The sequence below is a fragment of the Equus caballus genome, chromosome 4 (genome assembly GCF_041296265.1).
Source record: "Equus caballus isolate H_3958 breed thoroughbred chromosome 4, TB-T2T, whole genome shotgun sequence".
NCBI classification, from domain to species: Eukaryota; Metazoa; Chordata; class Mammalia; order Perissodactyla; family Equidae; genus Equus; species Equus caballus.
In genome coordinates, this window is record NC_091687.1 from 60,213,099 (window position 1) to 60,237,066 (window position 23,968).

Consider the following 23,968-nt stretch of genomic DNA (forward strand, 5'->3'; position numbering starts at 1 on the left):
CGGACAACTACCTAAAAATGAAATTTAAGTAAGGTAGTCTGTCTATCTGCAGTGGTATGCAGGCATGATTCAATAATGGAGGAGTTGTAAAGAATGAAGGATTGTTAAGACTTCTACCAGTGATGCCACTTGATGGCTTTTGGTTAAATTAGCCTGTGTAGGTGTATATTTATATTAGCCGAGAAGTCTGAAAGAACTCTTATAAAAGAGGCTCCTTAAAGCAACAATAGTAAGAAATTCTTGCTCAGGCACTTAGTATAAATAGAAAAGATTGTCTTTTTATCATCTTACAATTGTGAGAGGATAATATAGTATTATAGGGGAGTAAGAAAAGTCCTCTGGCCTGATAAATATTTATCAGGAATCAATGTAGAACTTAATCCTTAGTAATCTCAAACCAAATACCCTGGAGCTGCATGTAGGAACTACAGTTTTCATTTCGTGTGTTTGGCTAAAAGTGGAAGGTAAAATTTTTTCATTTATTCCTGCAGTGTCTTGAAGGCTTTGTTTTCTTTTTGAAATCTATAAAGGTTGTGATTAGGGTAAAAATGTTTTGATAAAAATCTTATTTGTAGGATGAAAATTTAAAGAATTAGAAGTAGTTGTTAATGAGTTTCATTCGTTGTGATTCTTAACTATAGGCCTTAAGGAAGTCTTGTAACTTAAAATGCACCTGTTAAAGTTATTAAAAGGTATTATTTAATGTGACGTGGACAGAAATGGCTTACCAGGAAAGAAATCCATGATAAAAAGTACAAACTAATCCATAAGGCATGGCAATTTAAGGGATGAAGTGTTCTATATAAGGAGATTATCTTTGGAGAGACAAATCCATGACTTGAGAAATGAGGCTAAGCATTTTTGGCTAGTAAAATCTTGCACATAAGGGTACTTAATTTTATTAGGTAAAGTGGTTTTCTGTAATCCTTATGAATCTGTATAGAAATTTCTAGGAACACTCATGGTATTGACTCTCTGAATATACAGTTCACAGCTTGAGCAGCCCATTTGTTAAGTTGTGTTTGTTCCTCAGGTATACGTAAATATATTACTTCTGTAACAATTTTAAGATATTACCAGGTAGAGCCAAAAGCCTTTTTCACTACTTTTCCTTCAATCTCTGCTGCTTCCTCGCAGGTAATACCTGTTAATACTTTGTTTTCTATCTTTTCAGACCTAATCCCGTATATTTGCATATTTGTACCTGTGGAAAATATAAATAATTTTATTATGTGCTTCATTTCTATAAATATCACACAATATTGCCTTTATGACACTTGCCTTTTTCTACAGAAAAATGTGGTTTGGAGAGCTTTTTCACGGTAGTACAAATATAAAATCATGTTATTCTTTTAACCATTGCAGATTATTCATAGGATGGGTATTTAGCCATTTTCCTGTTGAGGAACATTGATATTATTTCTGTTTTTTCCCATGTTTTCCAATAACGTTGCAGTAAGCATCCTAAAAAATTGCCTCATTAGAAAAGCAATGTTACCAATTATCATGATTTCTTTCACTTGATAATAAGTTGTAACGATGAAGGTTTAGTACAATTAAAACTGTGAAAATCTGTTATTAAAAGGATTACATGAATTCCAGTAATGAAGAGGTGACAGTTCTCCTCTGCAAAAAGCAAATATAAAACTGGACAAAATTGTCAAAAACAGCCGTTCAGGGGCACTGGAAATTGACCAAAGGCAGTTAAAAAATGGATCTTGCACAACTGTTAGGGCTTGCGGTGAGAACAGTGTGAGTCTGTGGCCTTCTGGCCTACCTCTTCCCAGTTGCTTCTCCAGGCCACCCTGCAGGTGAGACCTGAGGCTTTAACAGTCTGGGACTGACTGAGAAAACCAGCAGCTTAGCTGCCAAAGAGTTGGGGGTGACTTGATTCAGGGAAGGGAGGAGTGACAAAAACCTGTCGCTTTGCTGGTGAAAAGTGGTGGATTTGGTTAGCAACAGATGGAGAAAACCTGCTGCCTTGCTAGTTCAAGGTTGTGGGGCTGGTTTGGTGTGAGCAGTGGACCAGCAGAAATTCAATAGGGAAATCCTAGAAATGAGAGAGCCCTGGAGGGGCTGAGATGAGCTCTCCACACAGCTCTGATTGACTTGGAAACTACAGATGTGGAGGGGAGACCTGAGGGAGCCTGGCAGAGTTTTCAAACCAAGGGAGCTGGAGAACTGGCTGCAAGTTTGAAAGCATTCCCCAGTCTATACACACGTCGACTGGCAGAGGGTGGAGGTCTTACAGGCTTGAGATGTTTGAGTACAGCCTTTGCCCAAGTCATTGGCTGACCATGAAGCTATACAGGCGTGGGCAAAACCCCTAGGGAGCCAGGCTAAAATATAAAAATAAGAATTGAAAAACTGAACAGAGATGTCCTGGCTGCATCAAATGGGGGGAAACAGATTCTGCAATTTAAGTTCAGATGAATTACTAAAAAAGACCCAATAACTCTGAAAAATAAAATGATCCAGAGTTACTGTAATATATTAAAGGTTTAGTTTTGAACCAAAAACTGGTGGACATGAAAAAAAAGAAAGAAAAGAAAAACCAGGAAAATGTGGCCCATAATTAGGAAAACAGTCAGTGGAAACCAAGTGGACTTGATGTTGGATTTAACAAAGAGTTGAAATTGGCTATTTTACATATGTTCAAAGAATTAAAGGACAATATTTTAACAACACTCAACAAATAGAGAAACAAATTAGAAAAGAAGAACCAAATAGAAATTTTAGATTTGAAAAGTACAATAATTGGATTGAAAAATTCATTGGATAGGCTCGACAGCAGATTTGAGGTGGCAGAGAAAACATGAAGATCAATAAAAAGTATTCAGTCCAAAGAAGAGAAAGAAAAAGATGTTAAGAAAAGTAAACAGAGCCTCAGAGACCTGTGGGACAATGTCAAGCAGTTCAACCTACATGTAATAAGAGTTCCAGACAGAAAGGAAGGAGAGAAAAGGACAGAAGAAATATTTCAAGAAATAATAGCACTGACCCACCCCAAATTTGGTGGAAAATCTCACTTATAAAGAGATGGTGTAGGCACACTACAGCTTGTCTCTCCCATAAATGCAGCTATAAACATTGGACAGAATACTGGAGTAGCTATTTGTAGGCCCTGAAAAGTCAATAATAGCAGGCAAGTTGGAGAAGACTAAGAATTTAAGTACCACCAAATCAATGGGGAGTTTACCTTTTTTCTTTTTTTTTTGCTTTGGTATCCCCTGACCTAGCCCAAAACTGGGCATCAGAGTGGACAGGGAGAACTCTAGAAACCCTCTAGTTCCGGCTTAAAGAGCAAGATGCTCAGCAAGAGTGTGGCATCTCTCTCTTGTTTTCTGTGTTCTCTCACACCCCAGCCCTCAGGAAGTCCTCTGGCAGCAGTGTTGAAGCAGCTCCGACAGCTGGGAGGACCTCAACTAGAACTCCAAGGGAGGAAGCCTTCCTCTTCAGTTGGAGGAGTTGTGGTCCCTGTTGTTCTTTTTCTTTCTGTGTTCTCTGGCCACCTGACCCAGGTCATGAGCATAGCTGTAGGAAGAACATGACAGAAATAAAGCCCAAGATTTCTGGCTGCAGGATCTGTAAAGAGCATCCCAGAGAACAGGAAGTACCAGGCAGATTCCAGAGAGGGAGGAGGTCTGGAAAGAGACTCTGTAAAGCTGTTTATGCACTCCTGGGCTCACCCTTGAGCTGTGCATGTGTGGATCTGATCCTAAAGAGCATACATAGATGTTGAGTAATGAAATACCGATAGACCACCAGCGAAGTCCCAGACTGGCTAATGGGGAGTGCACATGTGGAACAGATCCAAATACCATGGTGAAAGTTTTTAATAATTTAGTAGTTTCTTATAAAGTTCAACATGTGTTTATCATGTGACCCGGCAGTCCTACTCCTAGGTATTTACCCAAGAGAAATGAAAATGTAAGCTCATAAAAAGGGTGCACGCAGATAAGCCTGGAAGACTAAATTAAAATAGCATTGGGACCTCAGAAGATTAGAATTTGAGGCCTAGACTCAACTGAGTCTTAATTGCTTGCTAAAACAAAAATGTCGACACTCCATAAGATTTCAACAAGACACAGAGTCTCATATCATAATATTAAAAATGTACAGCACACAATCTAGAATTACTTGGCATATGAAGAACTGAGAAGAATCTCAACTCACATGGGCAGAGGTAATCAACAGACACCAACACTGAGATGACACAGATGTGGGAATCATTTGAGAAAGATTTAGAGCAGCTGTTATAAATATGCTACAACAAGTAGGGGTGAGCTCTCTCAAAATGAATGGAAATATAGAATGTCTCAATAAAGAAATAGGAAAAGAAAAGTCAAATGGAAAATTTGGAACTGAAAAATGCAGTAACAAAAAACTCATTGGACAAGCACAATGACAAAAGAAATAGTCCATGAACTTGAGGATAGATCAATAGAAATTTATCCAAATGGAACAACAGAGAGAAAAAAGATTGAAAAAAATAATGAGCAGAGCTTCAGGGACCTATGAGATAATACTAGAAGTTCTAACATTTTGTTTCAACAGACACTTGGGAGGAAAGAAGAAAGAATATGGTACAGAAAAAAATATTTGAAGAAATAGTGGCTGAAAACTTACCAAATTTGGTGAAAGACATATAAACCTATAGACTCACGAAGTTCACAGCCATGTCATAATCAAACTGCTGAAAACAAGACAAAAAAAATACTGAAAGCAAAAAACAAAAAACAAGACTGCTAATAGGAGAACTATTTGAATGGATGTGGATTTTTCGTTAGAGACCATAGAGGCTAGAAGGAAGTAAATGTTTAAACATTCTTGGGGGTGGGGGAGGGGAGCGGCAGAGTCCATCCAGAATTCTTTACCTAGTGAAAATGTTCTCCAGGCCCTGCCTTTTTTTATTTTTTTTTTTGGAGTACCACTTTCTGAAAGCATTGCACATAATAGAAAATTGTTTCTAAGAAGTAAGATTGCCAGAAAGTTACTAGCTGCTTTTGCAAAGCACTTGGTTTATAGTAGTAATATTGATGGGGTCATTAAAAATTGTAGTTCACTTTCCTTTCCAAATCAAACTTGTCATCAGAAGATGACAAGATGTAAAGTGGTCAGTTAAGATGATTAAATCAGAAAAACTCTATTTTAATTTTTTTAAAAAACATGGGTTTTAAGGTAGGAAAAAATTATTAAATTGCTGTTATTGAGATTCGTTTTTCATTGACACTGAATAATTAGGAGTAGTCACAATGACAGGTGGTTGAAGAGATTATGAGTAGCAGAATATTAGATAAAACATAATATTTAACATTTTTAGTAGATTAGCCATTTAATTTTATTGTACAACTTATGAGTTGTATCAATGTCATTTGTGTTGTATAGATAAGGAAATGTGTGGTTAGATTTTTTTTAGTGTTATATTGAAGAAAATGATTAGAATTCAGAATTTAGTTCTCACTGTTTCAATCACTCCTTTTGCTGCACACATTCTCAGCATTTGTATTGATATGTCTTTATGAGGTTCTGTGTTAGTATTATAACAAATAATGAAATGAGGACCTCTTGATGCAAATGTGATTGATAAAACCTGTTTAAAAGACAGTTTGGCAATATCAGACAATTGAAAACTCACGTATCTTTTGACTAGCAATTCTACTCGTAGTATTTACTAATGATGCATAAATATATATGTGTATAGATATAACTAGTCAGATGCTGATTGTAACACTGATTATAACTGCAAAAAATGGAAGCAACCTGTGTATCTTTCAGGAGAGGACAGACTAAATAAATTTTGATGCATCCGAGTGGTGAAGTACTGAATATATTGAATGAGCTCCAATATGGAAAGATCACTAAGATATTTTATTAAACAAAACAACCACCTTCATGTAAATAAAAAGATATATTCAAATACAGGCATAAATTTTGTCTGAAATACTAGAAAATCTCTTTGGAGGAAAAGATCAATTTTTGTATTTATTTTTAAATATTTCAATATAGTTAGACTTTTAATCATGTATGTACATATATATATAAACACGTATTTGTATGTGTGTATGTGTATCAATGTATAATGGCTTTTAAAAAATAATATATATGTAAGGTTTTTGTATCTCACTTTTCATCAAAACTTCGACATTTTTACTCCATTGTCTTCTAGTATTCAGTATTACCAGCAATAAATGGCATGGAAGTCTGATTATTGTTCCTTTTTCATAACTCTTTTCTTTCTGGAAATCTCTGCTTTCCCCCGCTTTTAATCCTCAGCGTTTTAAAGTTTCGCTTGGATGTGGCCCGATCTGGGTCTTTTTCATTCAATCTGCTCTGCACTTGGAAAGCCTTTCTTCTGAAATTTTGTATGTCATTTAGACTCAGGGACATTTTCTTCTGTTATTTCTTCAGCTTTTTCCTCCCCATCATTTTCCCTGATTTGGTCTTATGTGACTCCTCATAGGCACTGTTGACTTGCTTATGTGTTTTAAGTTTTCTCCTATTTTCCATCTTTTCCTCTTTGTTCTGCATTTGGGAGTTTACCTTGATTTGATTTTCCAGGTTAGCAGTTTCAACTTTATCCTTCTGTCATTTAGTCTGCTGTTTGATTTTTTAAAATTTGACAGTATTTTTAATTGCTGGGAATTTTTTCTTATTCTCAGGTTGCTCCATTTTCTCTCTCCTGGTGGCCTGTTCTTTTATGAATGCGGTAGCCTCTCACGTATCTCTGAGCATGCTAATAAAAATAAAATTCTCAAGTTCTATTCTCAGCACCATCTGTTTCCCCCCTAGTTTAGTTTGCTCAGCATTGTCCACTGTCCCTGATGTTTTCTTCAGGTGTCTGGGGATCTGTAATGGTTGGTTTATATATTTATAAATGAAGGACTGGGTTGATTAATCCAGAATATATATCTGATGAGGATTTCCTCTGTAGTAGTGTAGGCTGTCTGCCCACCCATTGGCCCTTTCCCTGGAATGGGAGGGCGTGAGTAGGTGCTGAGTGAGTGGTGGGCCGGTCTTCAGGTGGGCTTCTCCTTCGGCTTGGTAGGCAAAGAGCAGGTGAGCAAGCTGGGAACCCACAAAATAGCTAAATTAAGAAGGAGTTAACCCTGCAGATAAAACATATGAGTGCAAGGCTTTAAGTTGGAAGAGCAGAAGGAGAGAAGGTGGTACTACCCCTGGAGGTGTTGTGCAGTGTGGTGAGGGGAACTTTTGGTTGTCATAATAACTGTGGGACACGCCAATAGTTTCCTGTTTGAGAAACACTGCTTTAGTGTCTTCACTCCTGTATAGTCTCCCTTCCTCCACCCCTCCTCCTGTAGTGTCTGCTAGGAAAAACCAGATTTACCTCAGCCCCTGTGCTCCTTTATTCAGGCCCCAACATCCGTGTTAGGAACCTTCCCATGCAGAACAGCCAGCCACTGTCTCTGGAGAGCAGTTTGTGGTACTTAGGCCAAAAAAGTGTGCTCTTGTGTATGGGCTTCATTAATTACCCTGAAGGGCAGCCCATCCCCCGTCCAAGCGTAGATTGCCTCTAGGGATGCTTTGGGAAATACAGCTCCACGTTTTGTTTTAAGGCTTTAAGTATTGATCATAAATTCAAGATTGTCAGTAGAATGAACTCAGTTTAGTTATGTCCACCAGGATGCCTTCCACTGGTATCTCTCTAGTTTTTCATCTTATCATCCCACCTCCCCCATCAAAGAAAGAGTTAACATTTTCCTCCTTTCCTCTACTCCCTCCATGTTAATAATGCACTTGAAGGTATTGTTCTAGGAGTTTCCCATGTATTCTTTAGCAGCAACAACCCTGTGAGGTAGATACTAGTGTTGTTCTCCACTTAACAGATGAGAGAAGCTGTCTTGGGGAAGTTCAGCCATTTACTCGGGTTTTCAGGACTAGTAAAGAGGCAGAGTCCAGGCTCTAAACCACTAAGTTACATCACCTAACTCTGCAGTTCCTTCCTAGTGTTCTATCATCGTGCATCATATATGTGTACACGTTTTGGTCTACTCTGCTAGATTGAGTTTTAGGAGGCAGGATGGTGTATCTCTCTTCCCTTCAACGCGCGCGCGACATCCTGCCTGGCCTGTCAGCACTCAGTTAATGTTGATTAAATGCTGAGCACATTCAAAGTTTTACTTTTCATCTTTGGTTTAAGATAACTAAATTAGAATTTCAAGATACTCGTTTGAGAGCTAAGGTATTGACAGCATGTTGTCATTTTATAGAAAAACAATTGTTTTTATTAACTAATAGTTAGATGAACTCAGCTGTTATGGTCAGATCAGTTGTGTGAAAATAGTTGTGTCAAAATTTAATCTTAAAGATATCTGACCTGATCTAAATTTCAATAGGTTCTGTTTTTCTTTATCATTTCTTGGAAACGTATTTTGGAAAAGAATTTGGCTGCTCTATTGCAAAAACATTAGAAATAGTCCAAATGACTTTTAGGTACCTCTTTAAAATTATGCTTAAATCTTTTCAAATACACATAGAATGGGATTTTTTTTTTCATTTCCTGGATTCTTTAAATTATGCAGCATGGTTCTGGTGAAATAATTGTTATTTTGTCTATAAAATATAAGGGAAGAAATAATTTTTAATGTTTTGTGAAAACTTAGTTTACCTGTCATATTTTCAATGGAGAATACAGTTTGCTGAATTGAGTGGGAGTGACTATACCACCAAATGTGGTTACAAAAGGATTTTTAATATTAAAATAGGCTCTATTCCTAATTTATTAAGAACAGTTCATTTAACTACTTATAGTTCTAAAACTGAGTAAAAATGCTTTTGTAAAAATACTAGAAAGCTTTTGGAACAGAATATAGGTGGGTAAATACCATTCATTTTATTAAACTTACCTTACATACTGAACTATGTTGTCAAAAGTTAGAAATATAGGGGCTGGCCCTGTGGCCGAGTGGTTAAGTTTGCACCCTCCGCTGCAGGCAGCCCAGTGTTTCATCAGTTCGAATCCTGGGCGCGGACATGGCACTGCTCATTGAACCATGCTGAGGCGGCGTCCCACATGCCACAACTAGAAGGACCCACAACTAAGAATATACAACTATGTACTGGGGGGCTTTGGGGAGAAAAAGGAAAAAACTAAAATCTTTAAAAAAAAAGTTAGAAATATATTTATACGTAAGAAGTATTACTGCAAAAGCTTGCCATTTTAGTTGACTAAGCATTGAAAGGTACCACTTCTATCTTTATGGCTTGTTACACAATTTGTGGAAGTTGATGGCTTTAAGATTACTGTTTTGTAAACTACACCACGTTTTGCTAATTCCAAGTATTATACGGACGTTTTATTTATAAACAGCAATATATAATTTAAGAACTATTATTGATTTTAGTAACAGAAAAATGTTACATTTTTGTGACTCAAATGATATTCTTGAGAACTTATGATGGACCAGACTGTAGGCTAGTTGCTGGAAATATGAGCTTGAACAAGACAGATAGGATTTCTGTGCTCATCAAGAGTTGAAAAACGAAATTATGCATTAAGCAATTAATTACCAAAATATTTAATTATAGCTTTATCAGAGTTATAAAGAAGAGAATACTATGGAAATATATGTTAGGAGAATTTATCCTAGTTGGAACAGCCGGGGATATAGAAATTTTGCTCCTAAAGGATGTGTGAATTAGGTACACAGGGGTGGTTGTGCGTATGTAGCAGTAAGTGAGGGGGAGGAGGGAAAGATTGCCAAGGCTAAAGCTACAACGGGTGGCAAGGATGGAATCTAGCCATGTGTTAAAGGCTTATAGGCCATGAAATTTACGTTTCAGTTAGTTCCTTATGGGTGAGATACATCTACATGTGTATATATGTATATAGCCTCTGATAGGTAGGTAGGTGGGTATAGGAGCCTACTGTGGTAGTCTGGGCAAGCAATGATGATGGCTAGGACCCATGAGGCAGGGATGGAAAAAATTGTTGGATTCCATAGATATTTACAAGGTTGAATCTACTGCTTCCTTTGCTGTAAGTTAGTTTCTGTTCCTACTGCTTTCAGACTTTCAAATATTTTTATTTTTGTGTCCAATTTTTTTCTCTTTAGCCAGTCTCTTTATTCTTGTGGTTTTTAAACCTTTATTAATACTTTGTTGCTGTTTTCATAGAGATTTTGAGGAGAAAGAATATAAACTCAGATAGTCAATCTATCTACCACATTCAACTGAAACGCAGCCACACTGATTTGAAATGTCACCTTTAGCATGCGTTAAATCCTATTTGTCACCTCTGTTTCAAGATTTGTCTGTTGCTGTGGCAATGCTGCTCCGTTTTGATTTATATGTGTTTACACTTGATAGCACAGGTACCTCCTTTACATTTATGCTTTTTTTGCCAAATGTGTTGGCTAGTTTTACATATTTTCTCTTTCAAGTAAATTTTGGAATAACTACCCCAATAAATCCTGTTGGGATCATTTTCTTCTATTCTTCCTATGGTAAGATTTTTCCATTAGGATTGGGTTTTGAATTTTATTTGATTAGGATTTTTTTTTAAAAAAGAATAATTTGGAGAGACCTGACATTTTTATAGTATTGAACCTTCCTAGCCCAGATGTAGTCTCTATTTATTTTAAATGTTCTTTAGTACATTTTATAATTTTCCTCATATCTGTCTGAACACTTTTATTTTAGCCTTATTCCTTATTTGTAGATTTTGTTGTTATTGTGATCTCTTTTTGTGATCTCTTTTTCTCCCAGTGTTTTTTTTTCTAGTTGGTTATTACTATTATTTAGGAAAACTTTTGATTTTTCTATATTGCTCTTATGTCTAGTCACTTAGTCGAACTCTTATAACTGACTTTAATAATTTTTCAACTGATGCCTTGAGACTTTTCTAAGTAGATAGTTATCATCTGAATTTTTTTTAAATGTCATGTCTTACTGCATTGATTAAAACTTTCTGTATAAGTTTGAAAAGTAGTGGTCTTAATGGTCATTCTTGTCCCCGATTTAATGATAAGGCTTCTGATATTTCTCCTTTAAGTATGATACTTCGTTTACATTCTGGTATAAGATGACTCTGATTTTTTCTCTTCTTGCTATGGTAAGATTTTCCATTAGGATTGGGTTTTGAATTTTATTTGATGTATTTGAAGCAATGAGATGATTGTGGGTTTTTTTCTTATACTATGATAATATATGAAATTGCATTATCTATTTCCTAATGTTGAACCATCTTTGCATTACTAGGATAAACGGTGCTTGTCTATTGATTGTTCTTTTTTAAGACATTGTTAGATTCAGTTTGCTAATATGTTAAGATATTCGCATACATGCTCTTGAGTGAGTTTAGTATATCATCTCTTTTTATTGTTTTGAAATCCACATAGAAGATGGAAAGCTTTTGATCTTTTCTGTTTTGTTTTAAAAACCTGAGTTATCTCTTTCTTGAAGGTTTGATAGAATTTATTCTTAAATCTATCCAGGCCTAATGTCTTTTTACAAGGATAGATCTTTGGAAACCTTTTCAATTTCTTTTATCATGATCTCTTTCCATTTTTACCTCTTTCTCCTAAATTTCAATAATTGACATTTTCCTAGAAAATCTATTTGACTAGATTTTAAAATAAAGTTGTTCATTGTATTCTCTTTTTAATCTTCTTCATGCCTGCGGTTATTTTCTCATTGCATTGCTAATGTTATTTGTCTTCTCTTTTCTTACTCAGACTAGCCAAGCATTTGTCTATTTTTATTGGTCGTTTGAAAGAGCCAGCTTATTAATCAAATCTGTGAGTTTCCACTTTCCCTTTTATTAATTCCTTTCTATTTCTGAACTTCTCATTACCTTGTAAATTTTGGTCTTTCATGATCCATAGCAGTTTTCTCATATTTTCCCTCTCATTGCCCTTTTCTGGTTGGGAGAATTCTTCAGTTTGATCATCCTGCACATTATATAATTTAATCTTTTTTCTCTCTCTCTCTTTTGCTCTTTTCTTCCTTCCCCTCCTCCCACCCCCTCAGTAATTCTTTTTCTTTAGCCAGCAGTTATTGCTTCTGTTGAATTTGGTGAGTTGCATTCATGCTACTAGTTTTCCTGAGTGTTTGGCGATTCTTGATTTGTTCTATTTGTAATTGAGGGTCTCGATTAAATTAATTTTTCTCTAGCCCAAATAAGACTCCCAGTTATATGTCACTAAATCTAGCTTCTGATTAAAGGGTCCGTTCCATTAGTCGTTACAGAGGAGGAGTGGAACTTGAAGGAAACTTGCTTTCTGAGTTTGGGGACTTTCCTTCCTTCTTGGAATCTCTGAGTAAATTGGGATGCTTCCCTGCTTCTCTGGCTCCCACAGCACTCTGCGAGCTTCCCACTACAGACAGCGTCCTATTCCATGCGTGAAGCTTCTGCATACACTGGAGTTGCCTCATGGTTATTCATGTCTGAGTAATTATTATGGATTTGGTGTATATTTTAATATTTTATAAGGTTAATTCTCTGTTATTACTCTTAGTTATAGTTTTCTCATTTTGTTTTTCGTATGCTTTAAGGATAATTAAAAAGAACTATTGTATTTTTTAATAGTTAATGTTATTAGATAACTAATTTATAAAGTCAGACCAGTGAATTGGCTTGTTAGGGGAAAACTTATCTTCACACTGTGCTGTAGCATCCCAGTAAATGAGGGGGAATGGGACTGTGCCAGGTGTCAGAATATTATTCATTTTATTCATGATAGAGTACGGAATGGAAGTGTTAGGGTAGATCCTCGCACGGCAGGGAAGTTATGTTAATGTTTTGACATCCTGGTTTAACTGGAACACCAGGGTAAGTTGTTCCACACACATCTACCGCCTCTCCCAACCTCCCCGCCAGTTCCTGTCTGCCTTTCCCACCAGTCAACCCTGAGGTGGCCCAGACCCACATAGTTCCCATTCAACCACGTACAAAGGGGAACATACAGAAGACACTGAGTACCCTCACCCCAACGCTCATCTTTGGGATTAAATATCCTGGAACAGAGCAGGTGAAGTATGATCAAAACCAAGTGAGGACTTTCAAGGAAAGTTTGACAGGGGCATTAAGAATAACGTCTGAACTCAACTCCAGAAAAAATTTATTTTCCAGAGGAAAATAAATTCTTAGCGGATGTTCTGAAACTGCCCCTGAGGAAGAGCTGGGGAATGATCCTCTAGGCAGGGGCTCTAGGAGCTCTGGACTCTACACAGCTTCGGCTGGTCCAGTCTGGGGCTTCTGAGTAGATGAGCCAGGGGCTGCCCAGCAAGCACACTGCAGTGACAGTCCTTCAGCTCCATCACAGAGTGCTCCCAAAGAGTTAATTGTCCTTAAAGCTCTTCAGTTTGAGGGAGTGCTGCTTGGTGTGCTGACTCTTCTGACTAGAGGGGAGGTCCACTCACCTGATGGTTGTCGGGAGATTTCAGGACACTGGGTTGGGGCTTTGCCTGCTGACTGGTGGTGTCGCTGAGAGCTCCCCCTTTGCACTTTGACCGCACTGGCCAGCTCAGTCAGGGCCTCCTGATAGCTCAGGTGCTTTCTCTGGCCACAGACCCATGTCCCATAGTGGGCCGTCTCAGCCATCCAGCAGGGTATCAGTGAGGGCCTTGCACACACCCTTGAAAAGGAGTACTAGTGTTTCGAAGATCTAGCAGGTAGGGGCAGAAATCCTTGCCCCAGGAATGCCAGCCTTCAGCTTGAAATGGTGTCTCAGAGGCCCGGTGGCTTCCAGAGCTTTCATCCTGTACAGGTAGTTGTGGCACTTCTGCTTTCCCTGGGTTTCTAACTGTAGTATTCTTGCACCATCATCCTCAAGGAGCTGGGGTTCATACTTGATATCCTGAAGCCTAGATAGTTGAATGTCAGTCTCCTCTTTCAAGTCTTCAGGGCACGTGTCCCACAAGGAGATCAGGTCCCCTTCGAGATTTCCATTGCAAAGCACATGGTTTACTTCTTCCCCAAAATAAGTAGCAGTACAAATACCAGGTTCCTGTAGACTTCCGCCAGCACAGCATTCACCCTGGACAGCTAGTTACTGCCAGATGCCATGGCCTCCCCGAACCGTGCAGAACTGCATCAGAGTACCCCGCTGTGCTGCTACAGCAGCCCGAGGTCCCTGGAGCACCTTGGCCATTTCCCTACTGGGGAAGACCAAGCCAGACCTGGCCTGAAAACCAGGGCTGTGTGGGGAGTCTATTGTATTTTGATTAGAACTCCATTAAACGTACAAATTAGTTTGGGAGTGTTTGGCAACTCTGTAATATTCAAGGTTCCCTTTCCAGGAGGTGGGATATTGTACGTTTTTAATTAAATTTCATATAATCAAGAATCAGTAACAACTTATGAAGAGCGTCAAAATAACTAAGGGCATATTTCACAATCTCTGCCACTTTTCTTCCCAATCCATTAATTAAGCACCAATATGAAATTTTAACTACCTCACCAACCAATATAGAAGATACATTTTTTTGAAAATCTTTAGTATAATTGGAAATTTGAACATTAGCTAGACATTCAATGATATTAAGGAATTATTGCTATTTTGTTGGATATGCTAACTATTTTGGTTACATTGTTTAAAAAGAATCTTGATCTTTTAGACATACACTGAAAAGTGATATCAGGGATTTTCTTCACCGTTATGTAGGATAGAAAGTATAAAGGAGTAGGAAACAAGACTGGCCATGAGTTGCTAATTTTTGGAGCTGATAATTATTGGGTTCATTATATTATTTTATCTCCTTTTGCATATGTTTGAGATTTTCCATTATAAAAGTTAAAAATAAAGATAAATATAGAATGTCAAAGGAAAGAAAATAAAAGTAGTCATGAGGAGTAGAGCTTACTGCATTTATAGTCACAGGGTAAAAATACTTCTATAAAGTTTTTTTTGGGGAGGGGGCAAGATTAGCCCTGAGCTAACATCTGCTGTCAATTCTCCTCTTTTTGCTGAGGAAGATTGGCTCTGAGCTAACATCCATGCCCATCTTCCTCTATTTTATGTGTGGGATGCCTGCCATAGCATGGCTTGATAAGCAGTGCGTAGGTCCACACCCAGGATCCGAACCAGTGAACTCCGGGTCGCTGAAGCGGAACATGTGAACTTAACCACTGGGCCACCAAGCTGGCCCCACTTCTAAAGATTTTTGATTCTGTTGTTCCCTACCCACTTAAAGGTATATGTTGGACCTCAGGCAAAATTATGAAGTAGGCTCTGTTTACATTCTTTATTTCCCAGGGTTGTCTTTCTTCATCTTAGCCAACTACTGATTTTCCTTCTCCTTGTTTTAAGTGCACATTTTTCTCCTGTTCACTTGTTTACTTCCAAAATTGTCAGTTATTTACACATACTGAGTAAGAGACCTAGAAATGGACCTGTCCAGATTAAAGTACAAGAGAAAAATACTTTGGGTGGGAATTCAGGGGTATAAGTCAGGGAGTAAGTCTGATAGAATATTAGAAAAATATTTGAGCATTTGGAAAAATTACTGATAGAAATGGAAAAGTTTTTTGGAACATTTGGAAAAAACTTGTAGGAGTCCCATATGAAAAACATTAACTGTTGATTTTTATTAAAAATTGCCAGTCTGGAGATAGGAGAAGGTTAAAGACTAACCCTCTGGAATTCTAACAAAAAATAAATGGATAATGTCTAAAATGGGTAAATGAAAAAGGAGCAATATTAGCCTATTATTCAGAAATACAGATGTGATTAAAACACACTGTGAACAAATTCAGCGTAGTTACCTCTGGAGAGTAGGATAAATTGGGAGGAAGGCAGACAGCATGGAACAGAGAACTGCTGTATTTCATTATAAGCCAGTTAACAGTATGAAGTGACTTTTAACAATGTTTTATGTTAATAAAAATAAAAAATTAAAAACAAACAACTGCAATGTTAGTAGACTTATTCTAAGGAAACTGAACCAAGGAGATAAAGCTAATAAAATTAATCCAAATAAAATTAAGCCTATGATATTGGCTGAAGTAGGGGTCTAACTTCACTCTCTTGTGTGTGCGTATCCACTTGTCCCAGTAGCATTGGTTGAAAAGACTCTTCACCATTGAATTGTCTTGCCACCCTAGCCGAAAATCAATTGACCATAAATTTATGGATTTATTTCTAGACTCTCATTTAGTTATATGCCTGCCTTTATGCTGGTACCACACAGTCTTGATGACTGTAGCTTTTTAGTCAGTTTGGAACTTAGGTGGAAGTCTTCTGGTTGTGTTCTTTTTGAAGATTGTTTGGCTATTCTTGGTCCATTGCATTTCTCATATGAATTTTAGGATCAGCTTATTAATTTCTGAAAATAAAAGGGGAGGCAGCTGAGATTTTGATAGGGATTACGTTAAATCTGTAGACAAATTTGGGGATGCTATCTTAACAATATTAAGTCCTCCAATCCATGAATATGGGATTTTTTTCTATTTGTCTTCTTTAATTATTTTAGTAGTGTCTTATAGTTTCAGTGTACAAATCTTGCACTTCTGTTACATTTATTTCTAATTATTTTACTGCTTTTGATACTATTGTAAAAGGAATGGTTTTCTTAATTTCGTTTTCGAATTGTTCATTGCCAGCATGTAGAAATAGAATTGATTTTTGTATTTTGATCTTATATCCTGCAACCTTGCTGAACTCTTCTATTTTAATGAATTTTTTGTATATTCCCTAGGATTTTCTATATACAAGATTATGTCATCTGCAAAAAGAGATAGTTTTACTTATTTCTTTCCAATCTGGATGCCTTTTATTTCTTTTTCTTGCCCAACTACCCTGGCTAGAAACTCCAGTGCAACGTTGAATAGAAGTAGCAAGAGGAGACATCCTTGTCTTGTTCCTGATCTTATGCAAAAGCATCCAGTCTTTCACCATTAAATGTGATGTTAACTGTGGAGTTTTCATAGATGCCCTTCACTACATTGAGGAATTTCTCTTCTATTCCTAGTTTGTTGAATGTTTTTATCATGAAAGGGTATTGGATTCTATCAAATGCTTTCTCTGCGCCTATTGAGATATCAAGTATTTTTGTTCTGTTAATATAGTTATTACATTGATTGATTTTCACATGTTGATGAGCCATGCTTGCATTCCTAGGATAAATTGTACTTGGTCGTTGTCTACACAGTCCTTTCTGTATGTTGCTGGCTTTAGTTTGCTAGTGTTTCATTTTTGCATCTGTATAAAGGATATTGGCTGTAACTTTTTGTGATGTCTTTGTCTGGATAAGTATCAGAGTCTCATAGAATAGTTGGGAAGTGTGCCTTCCTCTTCTGTGTTTTTTGGAGGAGTTTGTGAAGTATTGGTTTGAATAATTCTTTAATGCTTGATAGAGCTCACCAAAGAAGCCGTCTGGTTCTGGGCTTGTGGGAATTTTCTTGATTACTAATTTAATCTCTTTATTAATGGACCCATTAAAATTTTATATTTCTTTTTAAGTAATGTTTTTAAATTTGAAAAGTATAAAGTAAGTGTAAGGTTGTAAGTATATATAAGGTTGTCTGATAAAGCCCAAATTGCATATAAAAACCTGTACTGCTGTTAACTCATCGGGTCAATCTGAAACTTACTCTGTTTAACAGTTCAGTTTTTTAAAATGTAATTTTTCAAAAGAGTGTTAATTGTTAAATGTCTTTTTATTTGAATTATTTTATAATCATATTTCTAATGGCTTGGAATTTAGGGGTTTTTTTAATTGCTTTTATCTCAGCAGCAATGCAGCAAGTGTTGGATAACCTTACGGAGCTACCCTCATCGACGGGAGCAGAAGAAATAGACCTCATTTTCCTCAAGGGGATTATGGAGAATCCTATTGTAAAATCACTTGCTAAGGTATATTGGTTTATTTATAAGATTGCTAAATTACTTTTAAAGTTGTTTTTACAGAGGTCTTCTCAGATGTTAGTTTTAGAACTTGGTTGACATGCCTTAGGCTTAGTTAGCAAATAACTCTTATCACATAATGAAATCTTAACTGTACACGAAAATTAGACCACTTTTGCCTCTTCCAAGCTGACCTTAAATACATACAGGATGAAATGACTCATAGTTTTAGCCTAATACATTTTGGGAAATCATAACAATGATGTTATAATGAGGCCTGTGAAAAAGATCCTGGTCCTATCTGTGTTTTCAACAGCAGCAAGATAATGATTTTCTTCTTTTACATTCGACCGTGTACCTGTTTTTCATTTCAGTTCTAGTACTTTTTGAAATCTTGTTTTTTCTGGGCTAATCCTGATATTCTAAGTATGTTGCCGTAATCAACTCTGTAGTAGTCTCCGTAACTCATCCATAAATATATTTTTACAACCATTTTTGATCCACTTTTATTTCATTTATGATATTTCCTCATAATAAGTTTTATGAACATCACTAAAGCTTAATGTATTAACTACTTCACAACCTTGCTCTCCCAATCTGTAGTGTTCCCCCAAATGATTCTTGCTTTTAAGAACCTGAGCCACATGCCCTCTCTGACCTTTTCTTCATGTAGCCATCTTATCTTTCCCAGAACGTTGATTTCACCCTCCCCTGTGACCATTTTTTAGCCATAGTCTATTACTTCTTTTCTTCTAACTTCTGAAAAATCATACCCTTTACAAAGTTTTCCATTAGTCAGAGTGAGTTAATGCTGCAAATTCCTCATTTTATTGACGAACTTAATCATTCCAAGATCACATGATATAAAGACTTTGCCTCCCAAGTAGAAACTAATCCACTTGCAGATCACTCACCTACAATTTTTATTTTAGTCACTTTTGGTTGCAGTCTTTCCAAAGTTTATGAGATAGTCCTTTATTTTAATAATAATATATGGGATATGATTTACTTTCAAATTCAAGCTTCTTTTCGTAAATATCAATCACTATGCTGTGTTGAGATAAAGTAATAGCTTCAGGGTCTGTTGAAATAAGTAGGGGCTGTTTAAGCCTGTACTAAATGGCTTACCCTAAGCTCTTATTGGTGCTTTTAAAATGGTTTTTGACTCTTCTCTTGATGTCATACTGTTGGTTGTCAGTTTTTTCGTTAGTGTATCTGTTACACTCCTGTCCTCATGTTTAATTTATAGCTTTTGATCTGTAGATTTAGAAACTAGATAATATTATATAAGGCATCTCACAACATGCTTATAGTTTACAAAGGTCTTTAAAATATACTGTTTTATCTTTGCAACAACTTTATGAATTAAAAACTAAAACTCAAAGTAGAAAAATTATTTACCTAAGGTCGCTTTCCTCGTAAATGACAGAGATGAGGTTTAGATCAGGTCTTCTTTCTTTAAATTCTGTTCTCGTTCTACTACAGCACAGGCTCTGTGTGTGTGTGTATTCTTAACAATTTCTGTGATTAAAAATTTGTTGGCTTTTGTGCTATTGATATTGGCCTTTCAGAAGATCATCTTGCTCATCATTCTTAACAGATGAATTGGCTGAATGACTTTTTAGCAGCTAAGGTGCTACTGTAATATTTTGATAAAAATGAAATTAAGAGCAGAATCACTCAATAGTATCCAACATTCCAGAAGTTTCTTAATAAATAGAAGCAGTGGTAGCTTGATATTCCCACAATGAATGTAAATCCCCCAGGAAAGGAGGACTTCTACTTACAAGAAAGAGATATTAAGTCACAGCAGCCCAACACTTCCAGTGTGACACATGGTGGGGAAATGGATAAATTGCTGAGGAAACTGAGAAGCATATGTTGTTAGACATGTGGAGAGACAGGAACATAGACTAATAATCATGAAAAGAAGAACAGAGGCAGTTCCATAGATGGTCCTTTTATTAGAGTTTATAAGCATTTTAAGTAACTTATGAATATATTTTTCATAGAAGAAAGAAAAAATGAAGACATTTAAAATATTAATAGAAAATAGGGATCAAGACAATCAAGTGGACATTCAGGGACTCAAAAATATAATATCTGAAATTAAGAGCTCATTTGATGGGTTTAGGAGAAGACTAAACACAGCAGAAAGGGGACTAGTGAATTTGAAGAGAGGTCAATAGAAAACATCCAAACTGAAACTCATAGAGTAGTAAGTATGGAAAAAAACAGAACAGAGAATATGTGAGACATACTCAAAAGATCTGATACACATGTAATTAGTATCCCAGAAAGAGAAGTGAGGTGACCGTGACAGAAAACATAGTTGAGAATACAATGGCCAAGAGTTTTCAAAACTAATGAACAACATCAACGGACAGATTCAAGAAGCCAACCGAACGCTCCAGCAGGGAAAATGCAGAGAAAAACGTTCTTCAGAACAGCACAGTCAAACTCGTGAAAATTCGCCAAGCAATCAGAGAAGAAACACACATTACCTTTAAAGAGAAACAGTAAGGCTAGTGGTTACCAGTAAAACAGGAACTCTAAATAAAGTCCTAGCAGAGTTTATTGAGATCATTAAAGTGCGGAAAGAGAAACACTACCAACCTTGAAAACGCTTTAGAGCAAAAGCAGCCTTCAAAAATGAAAGCAAAATAAACATTTTTCTTTTTAGAAAAATAAAATCTGAGAAGAATAATCTCCATTTACTCCACAAGAAATACAAAAGAAAGTTCTGACAGAAAGAATAACAAAGGGAAGGGAATATTGGGTAAATATCAAATACTACTTATTTTTAAGATGAAACAGTGTGTTGTGGCATTTATAACATGTATATAAGTGAAATATGTGAAGGTGATAGACCAAAAGAAGGGAGAGACTTACTGAGTCAAACAATTGTAAGATTCTTTCGTTTTTCAGGAAGTGGTAAAAGTAATGGCTTAAGGTAGAGTGTAAAAAGTCAGGGATGCATGTAGAAATCTCTAGAGTAACCACCAAAAGTAAAGTAACAAGAGTGAATAAATTCCATGCAAGCCTTAAGGGAGAAAAAATAGTCATGAATTACCTTCACTCCAGAAACAACTAGAGAAATTAGCCAAGTTGGGGACAGAGGAGGACTATCTTCAGACGTGGGATAACAGACAGCACAGGATTGTGATCCCTGAGAGAAAGAAAACAAATGAGATGAGCATTGTGAAGCTATCTGAGGGTAGTTTCCAGTCCACAGTGCAGGAAGAGGGAAGACAAACAGCCCAGCAGTCTTAATAGAGCTTGGAATTTGGGGAGATGGAGGTGACTCGAATTTATATGCCAACACGTCAAGGAGGAGGAAGCTGAACACTAAAGAGCTCTGGAGCTCTGCAGAGGGATGCCCTCGCATCTCCGGCCGAGTACTGAGCTGTACACGTGGGAGGTAAGCTTCTAGAGTCCAAGGAAGGGTCGACTGGAAAGCACCATAGGAGGCCAAACGATTTCCATAGCTCACAAAGGATGGTGAATAGTTTGCATTCCCACCAACCTCGGTGGAGAGACCTCATAATACACAGGACATGAGGCGGAATTTACACCCAGTTTGTTATAGCAGACCTAGGAAACTAATACAGACCACAGCAGAATTAAACCAAAAATCAGTAACAGAGTTATCTGGAAAGTCCCCAAATATCTGGAAATTAAATAATGTACTTCTAAATAGCCCAGGGTCAAAGAAGAAATAACAAAGAAACAAAAATATTTTGAATTGAATGAAAGTGAAAATACCTGTCAAAACTTGTGGTATGCAGCAAAGCAATGCTTAGAGGAAAGTGCCTGCATTAGAAAAGAACAATATTTAAATCAATGATCTCAACTTCCCCTGTGAGAAAATAGAAAAAGAAGAGAAAATTAAACTCAAAATAAGCAGAAAAGAGTAAATAATATTGAACTTAAAAAACACAAAAATAGAAAAAAATTAATATAACTTTGAATGTATCCAAAAAATTAGTAAACCTCTAGCTAGACACATTACCAGTATCAAGAATGAAGAGAAGACATCACTACAAATCCAATAGACATTGTAAAACTAAGAAATATTGTAAACAATTTTATGTCAATAAATACAACTTAGATGAAATTGACTAATTCCTTGAAAGACGCAAACTACTAAAACCTACATAAGAATAGATAATCTGAATAGCCTTATATCCATTATTTTTATTGAATACTTACAGTTTAAAAGTTTCCTACAAAAGAAGCTCCAGCCTAGATGGCTTCACAAGAAAATTCTATCAAACATTTAAGGAAGAAATAATACCAATTCTACATGATTCTTCCAGAAAAAAAGGAAGAGAAGGGAACATTTCCTGTCTTGTTTCATGAAACTTAGTGTCATCCTAATATCAAAACTAATTAAAGACATTTCAAGAAAACTACAGAATGGTATCCCTCATGAGCATAGACATCAAGTTCTTGAAAAAACATTAGCAAATCAAACCCAACAACATATAAAAAGGATAATACCCCATTACCAAGTGAGTTTTGTTTCAAAAATTCAAGGCTGCCTTAGCATTTGAAAACCAATAAATGTTTGTCACCATTTTAATGACATGATAAGAAAAATCATATGATCATGTTCGTAGTTGGAGGCAAAGCATCTTACAAAATTGAACATCCATTCCTGATAGAAACTTGGCAAACCTAAGAATAGAAGCAAATTATCTCAACCTGATGAAGGGCATCTGTTAAAAAACTGCAGTTAACATCGTAATTCATGGTGGAAGATAGAATACTTCCCTTCTAAGATCACTTCTGTTCAGCTTTCATCATTTCTCTTCAACTTCATACTGGGGGTCCTAGCCAGTGCAAAAAGACGAGGAAAAATAGATAAATAAAAGGCATACAGATTGCAGAGGAAAAATAAACTGTCTTTATTCAAGGATGACATTATCATCTATGTTGAAAATCCTAGGAATCTACCACAGGAAAAAAAGAAAAACATTCTAGAAATAATATGTTTAGCAAGGTCACAAAATGCGAGATCAACTACATAAATCAATTGTATTTTTATATGCTAGCAATGAACAATTGGATATTGTAATTTAAAGAAACTTGGAAGCAACCAAGATGTCCATGAGTAGGTTCATGGACAAAATGTAGATATACAATGGAATATTATTCAGCAATAAAAAGAAATGAGCCATCAGGCCACAAAAAGACATGGAGGAAACTTAAATACATATTTCTAAGTGGAAGAAGCCAGTCTAAAAAGGCTACATACTGTAGGATTCCAACTATATGGCATTCTGGAAAAAGCAAAAACTATAGAGACAGTACCCAAAAAATCAGTAGTTGCCAGGGTTTTAGGGAATGCAAGGGAGGGATGAATAGATGGAGCACAGGGCATTTTTAGGGCAATGAAACTATTCTGCATGATACTGTAAAGATGGATAGATAACATTATGCATTTGTCAAAACCTATGGAACTGTACAACACAAAGAGTGGATGCTAATATAAAATATAGGCTTTAGTTAATAGTAATGTATCAATATTGGCTCATTAGTTATAACAAATATATCACACTAATGCAAGATGTGAGCAAAGGAAATGGGGGGGACAGATACATGGGAATTCTCTGTACCTCCTGCTCAATTTTTCTATAAATCTAAATTTACGTTAGAATTCACTGTTTCTGGTGTATTTTCTATGAGTTTTGACAAACGTATGATGACATGTAATGTCTTTGTCTAGTTTTGGTATTAGAGTAATGCTGACCTTATAGAATGAGTTAGGAAGTGTTTCTTTTGCCTTCTGGAAGAGACTGTAGGGAATTGGTATAATTTCTTCCTAAATGTTTGGTAGAATTTACCAGTGAACCCATCTGAGCCTGGTGCTTTCTGTTTTGGAAGGTTATTAATTATTGATTTAATTGCTGTGACAGATACAGGACTAGTCAGATTATCTATATCTCTTTTTGTGGGTTTTGATGGATTGTGTCTTTCAAGGAATTGGTCCATTTCATCTAGGTTATCAAATTTGTGGGCATAGAATTGTTCATAGTATTCCTTTATTATCCTTTAATGTCCATGGCATCAGTAGTGATAGCCCCTCCTCCATTTCTAATATTAGTAAATTTATGTCCTTTTTTCCCTCTTTTCTTCTTAATTAAGCTAGTAAGGAT

The 23,968-nt window shown here is 36.3% G+C and overlaps 1 protein-coding gene and 1 pseudogene across 16 annotated transcripts in view; one reads left to right on the top strand and one right to left on the bottom strand.

The window, feature by feature from the left end:
• PALS2 (protein associated with LIN7 2, MAGUK p55 family member) overlaps positions 1 to 23,968 on the top strand; it is a 101,426-nt gene that overhangs the window by 25,032 nt on the left and 52,426 nt on the right. For 9 of the 16 annotated variants that reach the window (XM_023639385.2, XM_070265720.1, XM_070265722.1 and 6 more), the window contains one exon: positions 17,698 to 17,816. In XM_023639385.2, coding sequence (XP_023495153.1) covers positions 17,700 to 17,816 — 117 coding nt within the window. In that variant the 5' untranslated portion in view covers positions 17,698 to 17,699. Of the gene's footprint in view, positions 1 to 17,694; positions 17,817 to 23,968 lie in introns of all 16 variants that reach the window. The other 7 variants (XM_070265721.1, XM_023639386.2, XM_070265723.1 and 4 more) reach the window with 1 other exon arrangement.
• On the bottom strand, positions 13,302 to 14,029 carry LOC138923901 (protein C1orf43 pseudogene; annotated as a pseudogene).